Source organism: Bacillus rossius, chromosome 1 (assembly GCF_032445375.1).
Source record: "Bacillus rossius redtenbacheri isolate Brsri chromosome 1, Brsri_v3, whole genome shotgun sequence".
Classification (NCBI taxonomy): Eukaryota; Metazoa; Arthropoda; class Insecta; order Phasmatodea; family Bacillidae; genus Bacillus; species Bacillus rossius.
Window position 1 is genome coordinate 70,206,164 of NC_086330.1, and position 19,116 is coordinate 70,225,279.

At 36.7% G+C, this 19,116-nt stretch overlaps 1 protein-coding gene across 3 annotated transcripts in view; it reads left to right on the forward strand.

Moving 5' to 3' along the window:
- The window catches only part of LOC134537359 (abscission/NoCut checkpoint regulator), a 113,078-nt gene extending 95,309 nt beyond the window's left edge, over window positions 1-17,769 (forward strand). For 2 of the 3 annotated variants that reach the window (XM_063377720.1, XM_063377712.1), the window contains exons 6-8: window positions 1,136-1,235; window positions 1,324-1,401; window positions 16,949-17,769. In XM_063377720.1, coding sequence (XP_063233790.1) covers window positions 1,136-1,235; window positions 1,324-1,401; window positions 16,949-17,107 — 337 coding nt within the window. In that variant the 3' untranslated portion in view covers window positions 17,108-17,769. Of the gene's footprint in view, window positions 1-1,135; window positions 1,236-1,323; window positions 1,402-16,948 lie in introns of those variants that run through there. The other variant, XR_010075984.1, reaches the window with a different exon arrangement.
- Window positions 17,770-19,116: the final 1,347 nt, after the last annotated feature.

A 19,116-nucleotide genomic window follows, 5' to 3' on the forward strand; every position in this document is an offset into this window, starting at 1 on the left:
AAGACAATAAATTTAAAAAATTATATTTTGAAAGTATGCAACGGTAAATTACGTAATTGTTGGCTGCACTGCAACGAAATTAATATTAAAACATGGCAACAAAAACAAACATCATCGGTGTGAGACGTTTTGCATCTCTAGCATACGAATACGACTATGTTACGTGAATCATGACGTGAAAGTAAGATTTTAAGAATTATGATTCAGAAGTATTCATCACGGTTTGTACATAACCTACTTTTTTTTCCCGCGGTATACAATAGCCAGAGTCGTCCGTCACAAAAGAGCAGCCATTATTGTTTATTTATAGATACTGTCAAAGACGTTTTATTTGCGGTCGTGGTCGCATAAATGTTATTAATCACCTCTGCTGCATTAGTGCGTGCGAATAACCTCGGCGTCACAAGTTGCACCTGTCCACCGGACAGTTGCCTTTTTTATTTTGCCTGCCCGGACGAGATTTTGCCTGTCCCGGGCAGGCGGACAGGCGCTAAAATCGAGCCCTGGATATAACATCACTGGTAGGTAGTGAAACTTCGATCTTAGGTGCATGAGACAGAGCGATATTGGTTCACTGTAGGAACAAACAGCAAAAATAAACTTTCTCTTTCATTGGCAAGCAAGATGGTAGAGGGGAAGGGGGACGAGAAGTGTTTACATACATACTTTCATTTTCAATCTGTCCAGCTAACAGGGCAGTCCTGTGTTGTCTGACAGTACTGGGGAGAAGGGAATTTGAATTTAGTGGTTTAAATAAATAATGGCAGCTGGTAGATCTCCATACTGTCATAAGCCATTCTTCACCATGATTCATTTAAATATCCATGTGCCAACACCCTATATGACTATAGCTTAAGTGGAATGATAGAGCAGGATAAATTTCATAATGGCGGTTGGGAGCGGGGCTCTTGATGGTGATGGCCATAATGGAAATTGAATAATTCAGGAGTGCTTAAATGTGTTGGCTGTGGGGTTCAAGTTTATCTAAGATGGTCATCGAGGACAAAGTCATCCAATATAGCGGCCGGCTCCTCAGTTAGCTTTGTCTATTGTTGAAGCGGCATTTTCCTACTACTGAAAATGTTATAAACTGGACTTGTACTATCATGATTCTTTTGTGTATTGTTTGTTGCAGTTTAAAGGAAATGCTTTCTAAACTTGAAGCAAAACATTCAGAAATAAGTGGGGCTGTTGATTCAGATGAAGAAAAACAAGTACGAGAAATTATTTCATGGGCAAGTATTCATCATAGAAAACATTTTTGAGTGAAATCATTAATGAAAACATTTTGATTAAAATTGTATATTGCTATGCTGCTTGCAGGCAATGGCTGAAGGACAGTTGAATGAGGATGAGATGTCGAGTGAAGATGGAATGTCCACTAGCAGTGAAAACTTACCTGTAAGTATTTTATTAAATTTCTTCCTTAGTAACCTGATTTTTTTTTTATGTTGAGAAGAATGCTGCATCTTTTTATTAGTCCAGGAAAATTAGGGGTTTCACCTCGGAATGAGAGATAGTCAGCTATAAACTTGAATAAACCTTTATTTTGACACCCTAAAACTGGTCTCAAAACCTACTTATAGTAGGGTGTCCGCGACTACAGATATTCCAAGGTCAAATGTCAAAAAATCTATTTTTTACACGTTAATTGAAAATATCTCGTTTCCTATGGGTTTTATGATATTTGTATTTATTATAAATATTGTAGAAGATTAAATTCTCTACAACTTTTGTTTTAATATTTTTTTTATATCTTGAACCATTTTCAAGATAGAGGGCAGAGCGTGCGCAGTGTTTAACTATTTAGAGTATCATTCGAGGTCAACCTGTATTCCCGATTAAAATAAAAAGAAATTTATAAAGTTTATAAATTATTATTATAATTATATAATTCTAAATAATTTGCATTTTCATTAACTATTACATTATAATTAATAATTTTTTTTCAATAATTTAGTATCTATTCATTTAATAACACTAACCTACTCGTGTAATTATAAAGTTATTACGGGAAATACTTTAATTACAGTTTTAATAGAAAATAATTAAAAACATCTTCATTGAAATCCGTAAACTTATAGATTCTTTTAAAACGTTAAAAAGTATCCCTGGTACAACAGATCTCTATTGTATAGTACAAACCTTTTTATTGATAACCAGAAAGGACAGAGGTTCAATTGTTTACTCACGACCGGTTTCTTTTTCAAGGAGCAACTGTCATTTGTTAGTTTTGAATCGTATCTTGGTAAGTATCGACGTACAATTTTAAGAGTTATGGATAATTTGTGTTTTATATGTAAAAAGTCAGATTCGGAAGGTGAATCATTAGTGAATGTAGTGCGTGGTATAAAAACTCTGAGAACTGCAAGTATTGAACGAAACAACTGTCTTATTGATTATTTAAAAACCGTGACCTCTGTACAAGTGCATGTAAAGTGCCAAACTGCTTACATTAGTAAAAATTGTATACTAGCAGCAAAACGGCGAATAGAACAAGACAAAACTACAGCTTCTCCAACTGTACCCCATAAAAGACTAAGTGAAGTGTTTGATTTCAAGAAGCAGTGCTTATTTTGTGGTGAAATAGCTGATGAGGCTGCAGAGACAAAGAAAAAAGAAAAGTATAAACGCAAGATAAGTACAGTGAGTACTCTTGAGTTTAAAGACAATGTTATAAAAAAAAAACAGAAGAACGTGGTGATACTTTCGGAGAATTGGTGAAAAGTCATATATTTTTTCAATATGAGGAACCTTGTGGGCAATCTATAATGCTCCAAAATCTGAGGACTGTATCAATCGTCTTCGCTATGCACAGTTCATCAAGTTAACAAAACTGAATAAACCTGTGCAGTTATCAAATCTTCCACCGAGTGCAGCAGCTCACCAACATTTCAACCGTGTTTATTATCAAGTTCAGACTTGGTTAGGGCATGATTTAGAACAGAATTGGGGTTGGATAATGCGTGATGAATTCCTGGAACCTGTTATGACAATGAATCCACCAGCTGTGGAGGAATTGCTGAACACAATATTCTGCAACTGCAAGAAAGGTTGTGGTTCGCGATGTGGATGCAGGAAAGCAGGGTTGCAGTGCTCTTTAGCTTGCGGCCTGTGTAATGGGCAAGCATGTCTTAATGCTTCACCATATCAGAGTGATATCAATGAAGACAATACTTTTGACCACGAAATCCTGGAAGAACTGGAGACAAATGTCATTGAAGACGAGAACACAGGGGAATTTGAAATTTTACAGCGACTGGAAGATGATGATGAAGAAGAAGAAAATTGAAATTAGAAATTGTAGTTCTTATTATTCAATTTTTTAAATTTCAACGTTCATAAATGTATGAAATGGTATTATTCAATAAAAACATTAATTAAAAATTTAATTCTTTTACTTTTTATTTAGTTAGGAAGCAATTAGTATAAATAAAATTAGAATTAAAAAAATAATTAAAGTATATCCTTTAATAACTTTATAATTACATGAGTATGTAAGTGTTATTAAATGAATAGATACTGAAGTATTGGGGAAAAAATATTAATTATAACGTAATAGTTAATAAAAAATGCAAATTATTTAGAATTATAGCAATAATTTATAAACTTTATACGGCGTGTTTTTAATCGGGACTACAGGTTGACCTCGAATGATACTCTAAATCTAAATAGTTAAACATTGCATGCGCTCTGCCCTCTGTCTCGAAAATGGTTCAAAATATAAAAAAAAAATTTTAAACAAAAGTTGTAGAGAATTTAATCCTCTACAATATTTATAATAAATACAAATAGCATAAAACCCATAGGAAACAAGATATATGCAATAAATGTGTAAAAAAAATCAATTTTTTGACCTTTGACCTTGGAATATCTGTAGTCGCTGACACCCTACGATAAGTAGGTTTTGAGACAAGTTTTAGGGTGCCAAAAAAAGGTTTATACAAATTTATAGCTGACTATCTCTCATTCCGAGATACTGGCCCTCATTTAACTAATTTTCCTGGACTATATATGGAAATATAACAAAGCATTTTAAAAATATATATTTAATAAAATGAAAATACGGAAGTAGGATTCCACATTGTTGCAACATGTGTTGCTTGTATTTGGTGGTTGTTTGGATGCTCTTTTGAGTCAGTGTGAACTGTTTTGATTTAAGTATTCTTGATGTTGACATTTTAATTATTTGTGAGCAATTACAGTATTTTCATTTACATTGCTGGTTCTTTTATAAATTAGAGGTGGGTGGAATCCTGAAACTTACAATGAGAGTTGGGAAAAAAGACATGCCCGATTTTCAGGATAGTGATTTTTCTCCTTGGAAAAACAGTTTTTTTATTTCAGAAATAAAAGACATTATGTACCACATTCAGTTTACTGATGGAGAGAACCTGATATGCTTCCTTTTGTCTTCATCTACCTCATATAACAAACTGCAATATTTCTCACGGTACTTAAGAGGACAAAGAAAATGACATACATCACATCTATCTGTGAAATTTAAATTCAACACTTGTTCATTAATGCTGTAAATAATGCAAACTCAAGCTGTATTAAATACTCACCGTGGTAAGAGACATTAAATAATTTTTTTTTCACTTGTGCTGAATGTAAAATTACTGTATCTAGAGGTTATGTTTGTAAATGAATACCACCAGAACAGCTACATACAACATTGACAACCATGTGTCATATGAAACTAAACAAAATTACATTTTTAACTGAGAGATGTCATCTTGGTTTCAAGAGCTTTTCGGCCCTAACAATTTTCTGTCGTTAAGTGCCAGTGGAATGCCCAAGTAAGTAGGGATTGGCAGCTACTGTGAAGTATCGGCATTTAGTATATTGATTTTTTGGTTGAGAATGACTCAGGGTGGCTACAGAAGTTCTACCAAAAAATTACCTGACATTTTCCAGAAATAAAGTTTTAGCTTACTTTGTGATAAATTGAATCGAGTACTTACCATGAGAATTAATTATAATATTCGGTGATATCCTCATCCTAATTGGCTACATGTGGTGCTCAGTGCACATTTACTGGAGCCAAGAATTATGTGATTTTCCAAAAATTCTGCTATTGTGTGCTTTATCTCATTGCATTATGTGTATTCCACCTTATTGCATGACACTTCCTGAGTAATCAATAGGGAATTTACAAATTTAACTGCTGTATGTCATCAAATGTTCTGGTGTGCATGTGTATCAGTACATACATGTACTATGAGCAGAATTTTACTGCGGTTGACAAAGAAGACCTATTTTCTGGTTGCAGTAACTATTTGATTTTTACTTACAGAAACTAATTTAGTCATTCTGGGGTTTAAATTAATGGTATAGTTATATTATCATGTTGAATATGGTAGGCAAAAGCCAGATCAAAGCCTAACTACAGTTGGTGTGTGAGAGCTGAGAGGTAACCTTTCGTTCTGTACATTTTAGGGAAGTTCCTCTCTCCTTTTAATTCTCAGAGGCCTAACAGTCAGGTAGGTCTCCATGGGGTGAAAGGGGGTGTGAGGTACTGTCCATCCCCAGTAACCCATCCTTTTTCCCCCTTCCCTCTTAAGCTGGTCAAAATATTCTGACTATAGACTGAGCCCTAACACTTTTGAGTTAAAACATTTTCTATATTCTTAAAGTTTAAACTATGTTTCAAATTTTTTTTACATTTATGTAAGTCTCATGTGGCTGTGTGCTTAATGCTGTGACACTCTTTCGAGTGCCACGTTGTGTTTGCTCAGGCTGTGTGTGTGATCGAGGCGCGGGCGCAAATCGTGCACGCTATCTGTGTGAAAGCGCGCGCGGCGATCTGAGTTAGTTGCTGGTTTTGTCGCGCGGCGTTGCGATCGGGTGTGTTTTTTTTGTGCTGTTGGTACGCGAGGGAATTTAGCGCTTGGGTGAAGGTATTGGCAGGAGTGGGCGTGTGTGAGGAGTTGGTAGGAGACAGCTGGTGGAGTGAGTTGATACGAGTCGCAAAACGAGGAATGTCGTACCTACTGAAGAGAAGGGTTGGAGGAGGAGTAAAAGGCGGTTAACTGTGAGGAAGCTTCCGCAACAAATAACGAGACGTTAAAAAAATAAAAATTTAGCTGCGCGCCCGAGACAAGAGTACAATGGAATAGAGGCTCACCTTTCATTGATTAGCTAACGAGAGTTATGGATTGAATCAGCATTAGTTTCACGAGAGATTGTGACGATGAGTAAGCAAGTGGAGAAAGAAATGAAGCCGAACTGCGTCGGAGTATTGGACTGATCACGAGAATAAAACGTTTTGCTCTCATAAATCTACACGTCGGGGTGCCACAAGTTGTAATAATATTTTTTGCCGAGGACAAGAAGGAAGTTTACTGCAGAGAGAGTTTTTCATGGCGCATGAAGATATGAAGAGTGCTGCTACGAGGATGTCGTGTTCTACCTGCTTGGATAATGAAGTAGAAGCTGGAGTCTACGAAAAGAAGTTTTTGTGAAGTCAGTGCAGCAGTGATGTCAGCGCGGCGACTTCAAGGCATGTCAGCGGCTGGAGAGAATGGGGCCGCTCCTCTGACACTTCTGTAAATTGCTAGGGGCAATTTGATTTTTCTTCATAGATCAGTTTTCCTTCAAACTGTAAGTGTTGACATTTTTATATTTTATTTTTGTGGATATATCGAAGATTTATTTCTCTCTTAATTAGGAGTCTAGGCATGTGTAGGTTTTCCTCAGATTTAATATTTTTTTTGTCTCGTGGAGTTATGCACTGATTGATCGCTATGTTGTGTCGCTTTTCTTTCGTTGTGCTTTTTTTGGTGCCGACTAACTATTCGGCTGTAAAATCCGGCGACTAGGAAATGCTGAGGCTTAGTCAGGTTTGCCACACAAATAGGATGAGTAGTTTGTTAAAAATTCTTCCTTTCCTGCTAAAGTAAAGTTGATTTTGTGCCGTTGGAATTTAAATTATTTTTATTATATTTATTGGTGCTCACCTGGTTTATCTTCATAAAGTAAATTCGTAACGGAAATAGTGAACTGAAGAAACTTTTGTTCTTGGTTAGGTATAACTATAATACTTGTTAGGTGATTATTAATTTTAGAAATGTTTTGTGGTATTATATTGAGATTACAAGGTACATAGTAGGTATAGATTTTATTGCCAGTCCAGCTTGAAGCATTTTATAATAATAGGTGTTTTATTATAATTTGTTTTAGCAGAAGTGCAGGTACATTCTTAAATACTCAGTAACTCTATTTCGGTGCTAAAAATGTATTTATGATTGTGAATAGGCCAGTGATCTAATGTGTATGATATTGATGTGTGTAATAGTACCTGAACAAGTAATTTAAGTATTTAAATATTTTTATATCGATTGTTTACTTATTCTATTTTGCTATATATATATATATATGAGATTTTTAGTGGGGTTAAGTGGTCTGGTGTAACCGGTGCACCGGACGACGGGGACAGGTGATTCCAGAATTTGTGAGGCTGGAGGTTGTATTGGAGGGGAACGGCCTGTATGCCCCCTTTGCTAGAGACCTTGACCCCATTGATTATTCTTTTTTATATGATTTTAAGATTGTTGGAGTCTGTAACTGAAGTAATGCCTTCTTCTGATGTGGAATATTTACTGTGTATATTTTTTCTTTTGGAACTGAATATTATAAACTAATACCATCAGCCTGGGTTTATTATTATTGTAATCCAGCCTTCTGCTTGGTCCCTATTAGTGTTTTCTGGCCCGGTCAGGCAAAAGAGGGGGTTACAGGCTGTGCCACTCTGCTACTAGAGCTGTGGTGTTAGTTGTCAGTGTTGCTGTTTCTGTTGTATTGCTGTGGCAAGCCTTGCTCTGCATCATGCCTACCGCCTGGATTCAGCGGCTGAGCAAGGCTGAGTCAAAAATAAATTTATCCGCAGCGGGGATTATGACTGAGGAATCTGAGGATATACAGTCTTTGCATAAGAAGATGATCATTTTCCTTAAAGGTAATAAGGGAGGTGTAAATGAGAATGTTGGAGAGGGCAGCGCTAGCTCTAGGGGGGCTGAAATGAAAGTTTCTTTGGTATTATCTTCTTTTAAGAATATTCCACAGTTGTACAGCTATGATCCTATGGCTGTGTTGCAGTTCATGGTTGAGGTAGATAAACTCAAGCGCAGTTTTCTTTTGAGTTCAGATGTCGAATTAATCCAAGGGTTGTTAACTAAGTGCTCAGGGGTGGTGCTGGAAGTGTTATTGGAAGGTCTTGAGAAAGGGAACACCTGGGAGAGTATAAAATCTAAAGTTTGGAAGGTCATTTGTCCTGTGAGGGAAAAAGAGGATTTGATTAGGAATTGCATCCAACGTTTTCAACGGAAGGGGGAACGCATGGTGGAGTATATTCAACATCTAAAGGAAAATGCTTCTGCTTTAGGGGAGATACTGACTACTGAGGAACTTATCAACCGGGTTTTAGAGAATATGGATCCTGGAATCCGGCAACAATGTGCCTTCCTGCAGCGTCCTAGTAATGAAGAGGAGTTAGGTGGATGGGCAATAAAAGTGGATAATCTTGTGTACACCTGTCGTGTTTACAAGGCCCAAGAAAAATTGAAAGGTAAAGAGAATGACCAGCGCAAAAGTGAGTTTAGGGTGTCCGCTACAAATTATTCTAAACATCAGAAGAGCGAGGTTGTTTGCTATAGATGTAATAAATCTGGACATATCGCTAGCAGATGTAAGGATCAAAGACCTGATTATAGAAAATGTTTCCAGTGTGGTCAGAGCGGGCATATTGCTAAATCTTGCCAGGCAAAAAACTTCCAGTGGGACTGTCGGAAAAGGGAAGGAACATGACAAAGATGCTGCGGGTCAAGTAGCTGTCATTAAAGCTAAAGATGGGGGCAAGAAGTATAAAAGTTTTTGGGTGAACATGCAGGTGGGTGAAGAGAATTTTCAAGCCATGGTAGACACTGGCGCTAATAGCAGTTTTGTCAGTCAACGATTTGTGAGTCAACTAGTAAACAACAGACCTGAATTGAAGAGTAGGATACGTATTGGGGAAGGTTTCAGTTTGCAAGTTGCAAATGGTGCCAGCTACCAGGTGAAAGTTTTCTTCTTGATGCATTTCAAGATTCTGAAGTTTTCGTGGACAAGAAAATTTTGGATTCTACCCAACCTTATAGGAGATGTGATATTGGGTCTTGATTTTCTGGAAGAGACGAGGGCCATTCTTAATTGCGCAGAGCAGAAACTGGTGTTTGGATTTCAAGATAACTTTGAAGTTCCGTTATTGGAAAAGAAAAATAGGGAAGAAGTTTGTTCAAGAATTCAAGTAGAGGAAGGGAAATTAACTAAAGAGCAGGAAAATCAGATTAAAGAAATAATTGAAGAGTTCCTAGATGTGTTAACTTGTAAATTAGGAAGATGTGATATGCTGCCATATAAGATCAAGGTCTGTGATGAAGAGCCCGTTAAATGTAGGCCTTACCAGTGTTCGCCACCTAAGTTGATGGCATTCAAGGGGATTATTGAGTTGGAAAACCAGAAGATCATTAAGCGAACCTTATCTTCCTATGCTTCACCTGCTTTCCTGGTGAAGAAAAAGGAACCTGGCAAATACCGGCTTGTACTGGACTATCGTCTACTCAATAAGAAGGTAAAGGTCGACCCTTTCCCTTTACCAAATATTGAAGTTCTTTTTCAGTATTTGAGTAGAGGAAAATATTTTACAGTATTTGACTTGAATTCAGCCTTTCATTAGTGTGTATTAGATAAGGAGAGTTGTAAATACACAGGCTTTGTCACACCTTGGGGCCATTTTGAATGGGAAAGAGTACCATTCGGAGTAAATTTTGGAGGTCAATGTTTATCCAGAATCCTGCATACACTCTTGGAGGATTTTCAGTTTGATTTTGTTGTCTCATTCTTGGATGACATCCTTGTGTTCTCCGAGACTTTCGAGGAACATTTAGAGCATGTGAAGAAGGTTTTGCAGAAATTGCGTTTCGCTGGGTTCACCGTCAATCCAGACAAGGTGGTGTGGGCTAAACAACAGGTCAAGTTTTTGGGATTTTTGGTAGCGGATGGAAATTTGGTTATGGATCCAGAGAAAATTGCCCCAATCGTGAATTTCCCAGCTCCCAAGAATGTTAAAGGAGTCATGCAGTTTCTTGGCATGTTGGGATATTTCTCGAAGTTCATTCCTAACTATGCTGAGCGTTGTGCGCCGTTGAATAAGCTCAAGAAGAAAGATGTAGAATTTGTTTGGGGAAATGAGCAGAAGAATGCCTTTGAAGATCTGAAGTATGCCATCTCTCATCCCCCTATTCTTCGTTTACCAGATTTTCAGAAGCCTTTCACCCTTCAAGTTGATGCTAGCAGTTTAGCCTTAGGGGCAGTGCTGTTACAGGGAGATGAAGGGAACATGAGGCCTGTAGCTTATGCGGGAAGGGCGCTTACACAGTGTGAACAAATGTATAGCACCTATGAGAAAGAGGCTTTAGCTTGTATTTTTGGTATGGAGCGGTTTGCTAACTACCTGGAACATGCCGAGTTCAATCTGCTTACGGATAATCAGGCACTCACCTGGCTGTTCTCTCACCCGAGACAGTTAGGTAAAGTCAGCCGATGGATAATGCGATTGTCAAGGTTCAGGTTTAATATCTCTCATATTAAAGGCTGTAATAATGGGGTGGCAGATGCCATTTCAAGAATGTATGATCCTGGGGAATTCGAGGTAGAGAAGAAAGAGGAAGGAGAAAAAGAAGAAGAATTTGTTTTGGCCATCAACACCATTCCTGAATCCTTCATCAACATTGAAAGATGGCAGCAAGATGATGAGGAGGGTCAAGAACTCAGAGACAAGATCGTGCGAGGAAGTTGTAAGGACTTCGTAATGCTTAAGAATATCATTCATAAAGTCAATCGTAAAGGGAAATAAGTGTTTGGGTACCAAAAGCGGTACGAGAAATGTTGTTGCGGTATTTCCATGATTCTACTGTGGGAGCTCACATGGGAATAGAAAAAACGGAAAGTAAAATTAGACAAGAATTTTTTTGGGATAACCTACATGAAGATGTGAGAGATTACGTCAGGAAATGTAAGGAGTGCCAACTCGCAAAGCAACCTAAGAATACCAAAGTGGGAGCGTACTCTGTCCAGACACCACAAAGGATATGGGAGCGGGTGTTTATTGATATATTTGGACCTTTGCCTAGATCGAGCCGGGGGATGAATTGCATATTAATATTGGTGGATGCCTTTTCACGGTTTGTTTTTCTACTCCTGCTCCGAGACATGAAGGTGACTTCTGTAAGCTCGAAGCTAGAGAATGAAGTTTGGAAGATTTTTGGGAGTCCTGAGTTATTAATTTCTGATAATGCCACCTACTTCACGTCCATCACCATAAAAAATATGTGCTTCCAGTGGGGCATCAAGCAAGTGCATACGAGTCCATATTATCCATGCCCCAATTTGGTCGAACGGGTAAACAAATTGGTAAAGGTTGCATTGACAATTTTCCATCATCAAAATCAAAGAGGTTGGGATACTGAACTTCCTTCACTCAATGTTGCCTTGAATTCTGTAGTACATGGAGTTGGTAAATCTCCTAGCATGATCATGTTTGGGCGTGAGTTGCCGCATCCCTTACTGAGTATGTGGGGAATACCTGCAGGTTGTTTCGAGAGCACTGGGAAAAAGTTGGAGGAGGTTTGGTTGGAAACAGAGAAGGCGTTAGAGAAAGCACACACTGTGATGGCGAGAAGATACAACAAGCACAGGACTCGGACATCAAGAAAGGTGATCTGGTGGTGTGTCGGAAAGTCGTCTTGAGTAAGAAAGTAGATTTCATTTCTAGCAAGTTGAGTCCAGCATATGAGGGTCCTTTTCGTGTGCTATCTTTTCTGACTCCTGTTACGGTCAACCTTGGCGATCCGGAGAAAGGGCATTCAGTGAAGAAGGCTCATATTTCAGCTGTTAAGAAGTTTATACCTTCTTAGAGGTTCTGTCTGGTGGGTTTTAGAGGAATCGTGCCTTATGGTGTCTTGTCAGTTTCTTGGTGGGCTTGAAAGTGTTTGAATTTTCTTCTTGGGTTTTTCCTTAGTTGGGTGAGATCCTTTTCGTTTGTTGGGGATGTTGTTCCTTGTTGTAATCGTTGGTATTGTCTTGGTGATTTAGTTTTCCCCCTGGAGTTTGGCGGTTCTGCTATCATCTTTCTCTTCGGTTTTGGTCTGTTTGTTGTCTGCCGGGGGGAGTGTTTAGGAGGGGTGGCTGTGACACTCTTTCGAGTGCCACGTTGTGTTTGCTCAGGCTGTGTGTGTGATCGAGGCGCGGGCGCAAATCGTGCACGCTATCTGTGTGAAAGCGCGCGCGGCGATCTGAGTTAGTTGCTGGTTTTGTCGCGCGGCGTTGCGATCGGGTGTGTTTTTTTTGTGCTGTTGGTACGCGAGGGAATTTAGCGCTTGGGTGAAGGTATTGGCAGGAGTGGGCGTGTGTGAGGAGTTGGTAGGAGACAGCTGGTGGAGTGAGTTGATACGAGTCGCAAAACGAGGAATGTCGTACCTACTGAAGAGAAGGGTTGGAGGAGGAGTAAAAGGCGGTTAACTGTGAGGAAGCTTCCGCAACAAATAACGAGACGTTAAAAAAATAAAAATTTAGCTGCGCGCCCGAGACAAGAGTACAATGGAATAGAGGCTCACCTTTCATTGATTAGCTAACGAGAGTTATGGATTGAATCAGCATTAGTTTCACGAGAGATTGTGACGATGAGTAAGCAAGTGGAGAAAGAAATGAAGCCGAACTGCGTCGGAGTATTGGACTGATCACGAGAATAAAACGTTTTGCTCTCATAAATCTACACGTCGGGGTGCCACAAGTTGTAATAATATTTTTTGCCGAGGACAAGAAGGAAGTTTACTGCAGAGAGAGTTTTTCATGGCGCATGAAGATATGAAGAGTGCTGCTACGAGGATGTCGTGTTCTACCTGCTTGGATAATGAAGTAGAAGCTGGAGTCTACGAAAAGAAGTTTTTGTGAAGTCAGTGCAGCAGTGATGTCAGTGCGGCGACTTCAAGGCATGTCAGCGGCTGGAGAGAATGGGGCCGCTCCTCTGACACTTCTGTAAATTGCTAGGGGCAATTTGATTTTTCTTCATAGATCAGTTTTCCTTCAAACTGTAAGTGTTGACATTTTTATATTTTTTTTTTTGTGGATATATCGAAGATTTATTTCTCTCTTAATTAGGAGTCTAGGCATGTGTAGGTTTTCCTCAGATTTAATATTTTTTTTGTCTCGTGGAGTTATGCACTGATTGATCGCTATGTTGTGTCGCTTTTCTTTCGTTGTGCTTTTTTTTGGTGCCGACTAACTATTCGGCTGTAAAATCCGGCGACTAGGAAATGCTGAGGCTTAGTCAGGTTTGCCACACAAATAGGATGAGTAGTTTGTTAAAAATTCTTCCTTTCCTGCTAAAGTAAAGTTGATTTTGTGCCGTTGGAATTTAAATTATTTTTATTATATTTATTGGTGCTCACCTGGTTTATCTTCATAAAGTAAATTCGTAACGGAAATAGTGAACTGAAGAAACTTTTGTTCTTGGTTAGGTATAACTATAATACTTGTTAGGTGATTATTAATTTTAGAAATGTTTTGTGGTATTATATTGAGATTACAAGGTACATAGTAGGTATAGATTTTATTGCCAGTCCAGCTTGAAGCATTTTATAATAATAGGTGTTTTATTATAATTTGTTTTAGCAGAAGTGCAGGTACATTCTTAAATACTCAGTAACTCTATCTCGGTGCTAAAAATGTATTTATGATTGTGAATAGGCCAGTGATCTAATGTGTATGATATTGATGTGTGTAATAGTACCTGAACAAGTAATTTAAGTATTTAAATATTTTTATATCGATTGTTTACTTATTCTATTTTGCTCTATATATATATATATATATATATATATATATATATATATATATATATATATATATATATATATATATAGCAAAATAGAATAAGTAAACAATCGATATAAAAATATTTAAATACTTAAATTACTTGTTCAGGTACTATTACACACATCAATATCATACACATTAGATCACTGGCCTATTCACAATCATAAATACATTTTTAGCACCGAGATAGAGTTACTGAGTATTTAAGAATGTATATATATATATATATATATATATATTTTTTTTTTATGAAATTTTTAGTGGGGTTAAGTGGTCTGGTGTAACCGGTGCACCGGACGACGGGGGCAGGTGATTCCAGAATTTGTGAGGCTGGAGGTTGTATTGGAGGGGAACGGCCTGTATGCCCCCTTTGCTAGAGACCTTGACCCCATTGATTATTCTTTTTTATATGATTTTAAGATTGTTGGAGTCTGTAACTGAAGTAATGCCTTCTTCTGATGTGGAATATTTACTGTGTATATTTTTTCTTTTGGAACTGAATATTATAAACTAATACCATCAGCCTGGGTTTATTATTATTGTAATCCAGCCTTCTGCTTGGTCCCTATTAGTGTTTTCTGGCTCGGTCAGGCAAAAGAGGGGGTTACAATACTATTAAATTGTTGCAAATATATATTCAATGCATGAAGTCAACAAATTAAATAACCTTGTATTTTTAACATTGTGGGGTGACTCCTCTCACTTTGTCATCAAATATGAGGTAGCTAAACTACACTTATATGTTTTGCTAGATCTATGTAACTTTTTAGCTATCATGTTGGACTACAGATTTATGGGACTACTTTCATTACTTTTATGTAAAATAGAATATATTTGCATGTATTTCAACAGTAACTGTTCCACAGTTATATTTATTAGTTGGGTAGTAACTGTATCTATCACCGAATAAATATTCACCTGAATTAATCCTGGAATTTCTTAAATTCCACTAATGAATTTCTTTATGCTTGTGGGTGCTATTTTCCAACTAATAATTTGGAATAATTTTAACTGTTACGTACTTGTCTGGTAATATGTATTTTCAATTTAATGAACATTCACATGAACATTGTATCATTGATTCATTACACAAAATTTAGTCTTATTACTTAAATGATTTGGTCAGCTGAAGACTATGTTCAGTATAGTTAGAACGAATGAAATAGTAATGCCGTGGACCAATTAATTGACAACATGTAAGAGTTCAAAATATCACAGACAATTATTACATATATTACAAAATATTAGTCAGAAAAACAAAATGTAAGAATTAAATATAGGGGAAAATAGTGAAATTTATAATTACTTCTAGTAGTATGGAAGTTATACCACTGGTTCATGCAAATACCTTGACTAGACTTCAAATGGCAGAGCGATTAACACTGGTTTTGACGTTTCAAGTTAGTGAACGTTTAAACAAATTCAAGTAGCAAATATATACCTAATATTTACGTATCATTTTTGGAAAAACTAGTTTAGTCATCTTTATGGTGTAAGACTCTATAAACTATGTAATATAGTTAGTGTGACATAGTCAATATATTTTACATGAAATGAAAAACTAATTAGTAATTACGTGCGGGATTTTACTTTGCAGTCAAAATATAAAGTCTCAGAATGCTTTTGATATGGTTAACAACTTCGCAACTGTCTATCTGTTAGTGACCTCAACGTAACAAAACTGTAAAGGTGATGAATCTCATCCAGCGGTATAACACCAACGAAGCTTCCTTTCTTCAGGGGAAATCGTTGTGGCTCTAGAAATGATTAGCTAGTGACTCAGGATCTGTATTTCTTCCTCTTTCCATTGTTTGTTTCAGCAGTTAGTAATAAATTTCAACTCGAATCATATCTTGATTCCAATTGCCGATGACTCCATACAAAATGTTAACATTTCAAAATAAAATTTTTGATGTTACTGTCTTTGATGTATTTCTGTATTTTGATTAACTTGATAGCATCGTGAATTAAATCTTTTCTTCCAAAGTATTGTACTGCTGAAAAATTGGACCTTAAATTCAAAGCTTCCTATTCGGAGCTAGTCCAGACAAAAATTAAAAATTTTCAGAACATTTTCTTGTTTTGTCAATCCGAATGATCAACTTTTGTCTTTTAAAACATCTGCTAGTCTGACTGATTCAGAAATATTTTCAAACTTCTAGCCAATCACCGCGGACATTACGAATTCGTGTAGTTTCGGTATTTTAGCATATTGAATTTAAATGCATATTAACAAACTGATTCAAACATAAAATGTACGTGCATGGTTTTTAAGTAACAACACCAATGAATTATGGCATGATTTGAAGTAGCGCTGTTTCTTTTACATGAATCTTTATGCCTGCACAATGGCGTTGGACTTATGTAGCATTAAATACAATGCAACGAATCAATAATGTATGTGACAAATCAACTACTATATTTTGCTCTTTCTTAGTAGCTATCCTCTTCCTTCGTTGCGTATTATTTCCGATGACACCCAAAGGTTCAGCCAACATTTATTTAATGCCAACCCGCATGTCAGCAGCATCTTTGGAGAGTAAAGCTAGAAGTTATCAGAGCTAGTTTACCGTGTGCTTACTAGGATATGCTAGTGGCAAATCATGGCATAAACACATTTAGTAAACAACAGAGTTGGGGATTTCATTAACAGGTTAAATACTATTTATAATAATGGAAAATATTAAGTTCATGCCTTTAAAATTATTATTAGAACTGAAATAATATTATTTTGTAACTCTGAAAAGTTGTTGGCACCTACTTAGGAATGTTATGCCCAACCCTATTATGTAGACAATGTGGTACGTGAACTTCTTAAATTTAATTTTAGGTAGGTTACTTGGTAGGGTTTAGATTTGAAAAGAGGTTTAAATTGATAATGAATGAGCAGTAAATTCATCAAAATTAAAGAGAAGGTAGAGTATAAATTAGACTTTTGCTGGTTAACATGTTAGTCATAGGGGTATTTTTGTTGGTGCATTATGTTTTAGCAAAGTGGTACTAAGACTATGTAAATACTGTGGTTTTTTTAAAGGACGAAGTACGTTTGTGCATCATCTGCGACAAAGATGCAACGCTCAAGTGCACAGGCTGTTCCGGAGACACGTACTGCAATGATTGCTTTTTCAAAGGTCACGAGCAGTGGGGAATGATGGATCATGTTGCAGTGAAGTATGATCCGCAAGCAGAGTGAACTGTTTCTGGCATTTGCATTGCAGCTCCCCAGTGTTTGGAAGGAAATATGAAATACACGAAGAGGCTTTCTGCTATCGTAAACAGCTATTTTTTTTACATATGTATTTGCACAGCTATTTCTGTGATTGAGAATCTTACATAGTACAGCCAGCAGACTGAAAATTAAGACAGCTTGGCTTATAGAAAGTAGCATTAATATTATATAAATGTTCCATACAAACATGTGAATTTATTACCTTATTATTACACCAGCACTATTAAATAAATGTAAATTAAATTTTACCTTCTGAATATTAACTTGAATACAAATAATACCTGATTGTACTGCAAGTGAAATTGAACTGTGTGCTGTTTGTGGTATTCATGCTGTGGCAGCCGTTCGATGGGGCTGCTTATTTGTAGGCAGAGTGTGTTTCAAACATATTATTTAGCTTATGCTTTGTTGTGCAGCATAATCGTACTAAGGTTTGTCTTTATAATCCTTTTTGGCCATAGTACATTATATCTGCACTTATCATATTACTATTGCTTTGCTTAGTCACATTGCATATGTGAGATGTATGTTTGATAGAAGCATGTTCAGTTCTCTTTGGAATGAATATAATTTGTATCAGTTTTGTAAGTGCTTTGAAGTTGAGCAAAATAAAAATAGGCAGAAAATCTGAATTTGTTATTGAACAATATTTTATTTGTGGCTGTATGTAATTAAAGTTTTTGATTGAAAATTAAGTTTTACAATCATAAGATTTTCTTACCAATTTCATTTTTATCTTTCTCCCAAATTTGAGAAAATTATTTGATTTACATGCATTCCAGTATGGTAGGTATCTTCGGTATTATTGTATGTAATACAAATTTAAAAAAAAATTCTTAGTCACTGTTTAAATTCAAACCCAATACAGGATGACTACAGGTTTATCACACAAAAAAAAAGTTAAAAATACATCTACAACTTAAAGTCTAAAGTGCTTCTCAAGGCTGCTTTAATTTACCATAAATTTTTGTGACGTGTTGTTACCCCAAATATTTGAATAAAATCATTTTACGACTGCAACTATGTGGTGGTTGTCAAACTTTGTTCAATGAAACATTATCCATACACTTAGGGGAGGGCACAAACTTCAGGTTGCCGATTTTGACAAAAAACATTTTGCAAGTACATACTTCCCATTAGCTATCTAGCTTGTAAAAGAAAAAATCCAAATCTTAATTTTTCTTGAGAAATAGCCAACCAAGCAATGAGGCACACCTTATATGCCCTTAACATTGCAATTGGAATAGCTAGGGCAGCTTGACCCGGCAGTTGGTGTGTCTGATTACTACGCTTATGACTCAGGTTATAAAAGATTTTAATTTTTTGCAGAGGTAAATAAGATTTAAGATGCTAAACGGTCGTGAGCGATGTTTTTAACACTTGTAGGTGAGTCAATTTACTTTGTTGACATCTTTGGTCACCCCTAAAGGTTTTCATGACTCTAGTTAGCTGTAACTTACTGCAGCATTGGATACACATTTTGACCCCAAAAAAATGAAATAGCACCATGCTTTGTGTTTGCAAATCACTAACAACAAAAACCATTTAAGTATTTGTGGCAGAGTTGATAAAGTTATCAAGGGGTGTAATGTCCAATATGGTTGTGAGATGCATGGCAGAAATCTGTAGGATTCCCAGTGGGGCCCGCAGGATAACACTGATCATTCCCATTTCACATTTAAGATTTTGCAGGAGCAAGCGGACCCCCTCAGCAAGTGGCTTTTTGATTCCAGGGAGGGCCCCGGCCCCGAGATATACGTCTGTAGTGAGATGATTGTGTTGTTACTATGCTAAAGGCACTATTTTACTTCTTAGTATTATTATTTTTGTCTAATTGATTATTAATTTTCACTATATTTCATTTCACCAGTTGTCGACTTGTGGTCATTTGTTAGGAGTAAATATGCAGAGGAAAGATGGTGGCCAAGACGTATAAAAACTGTAATCTATTTAAGGACAGAGGATTTCGGGGG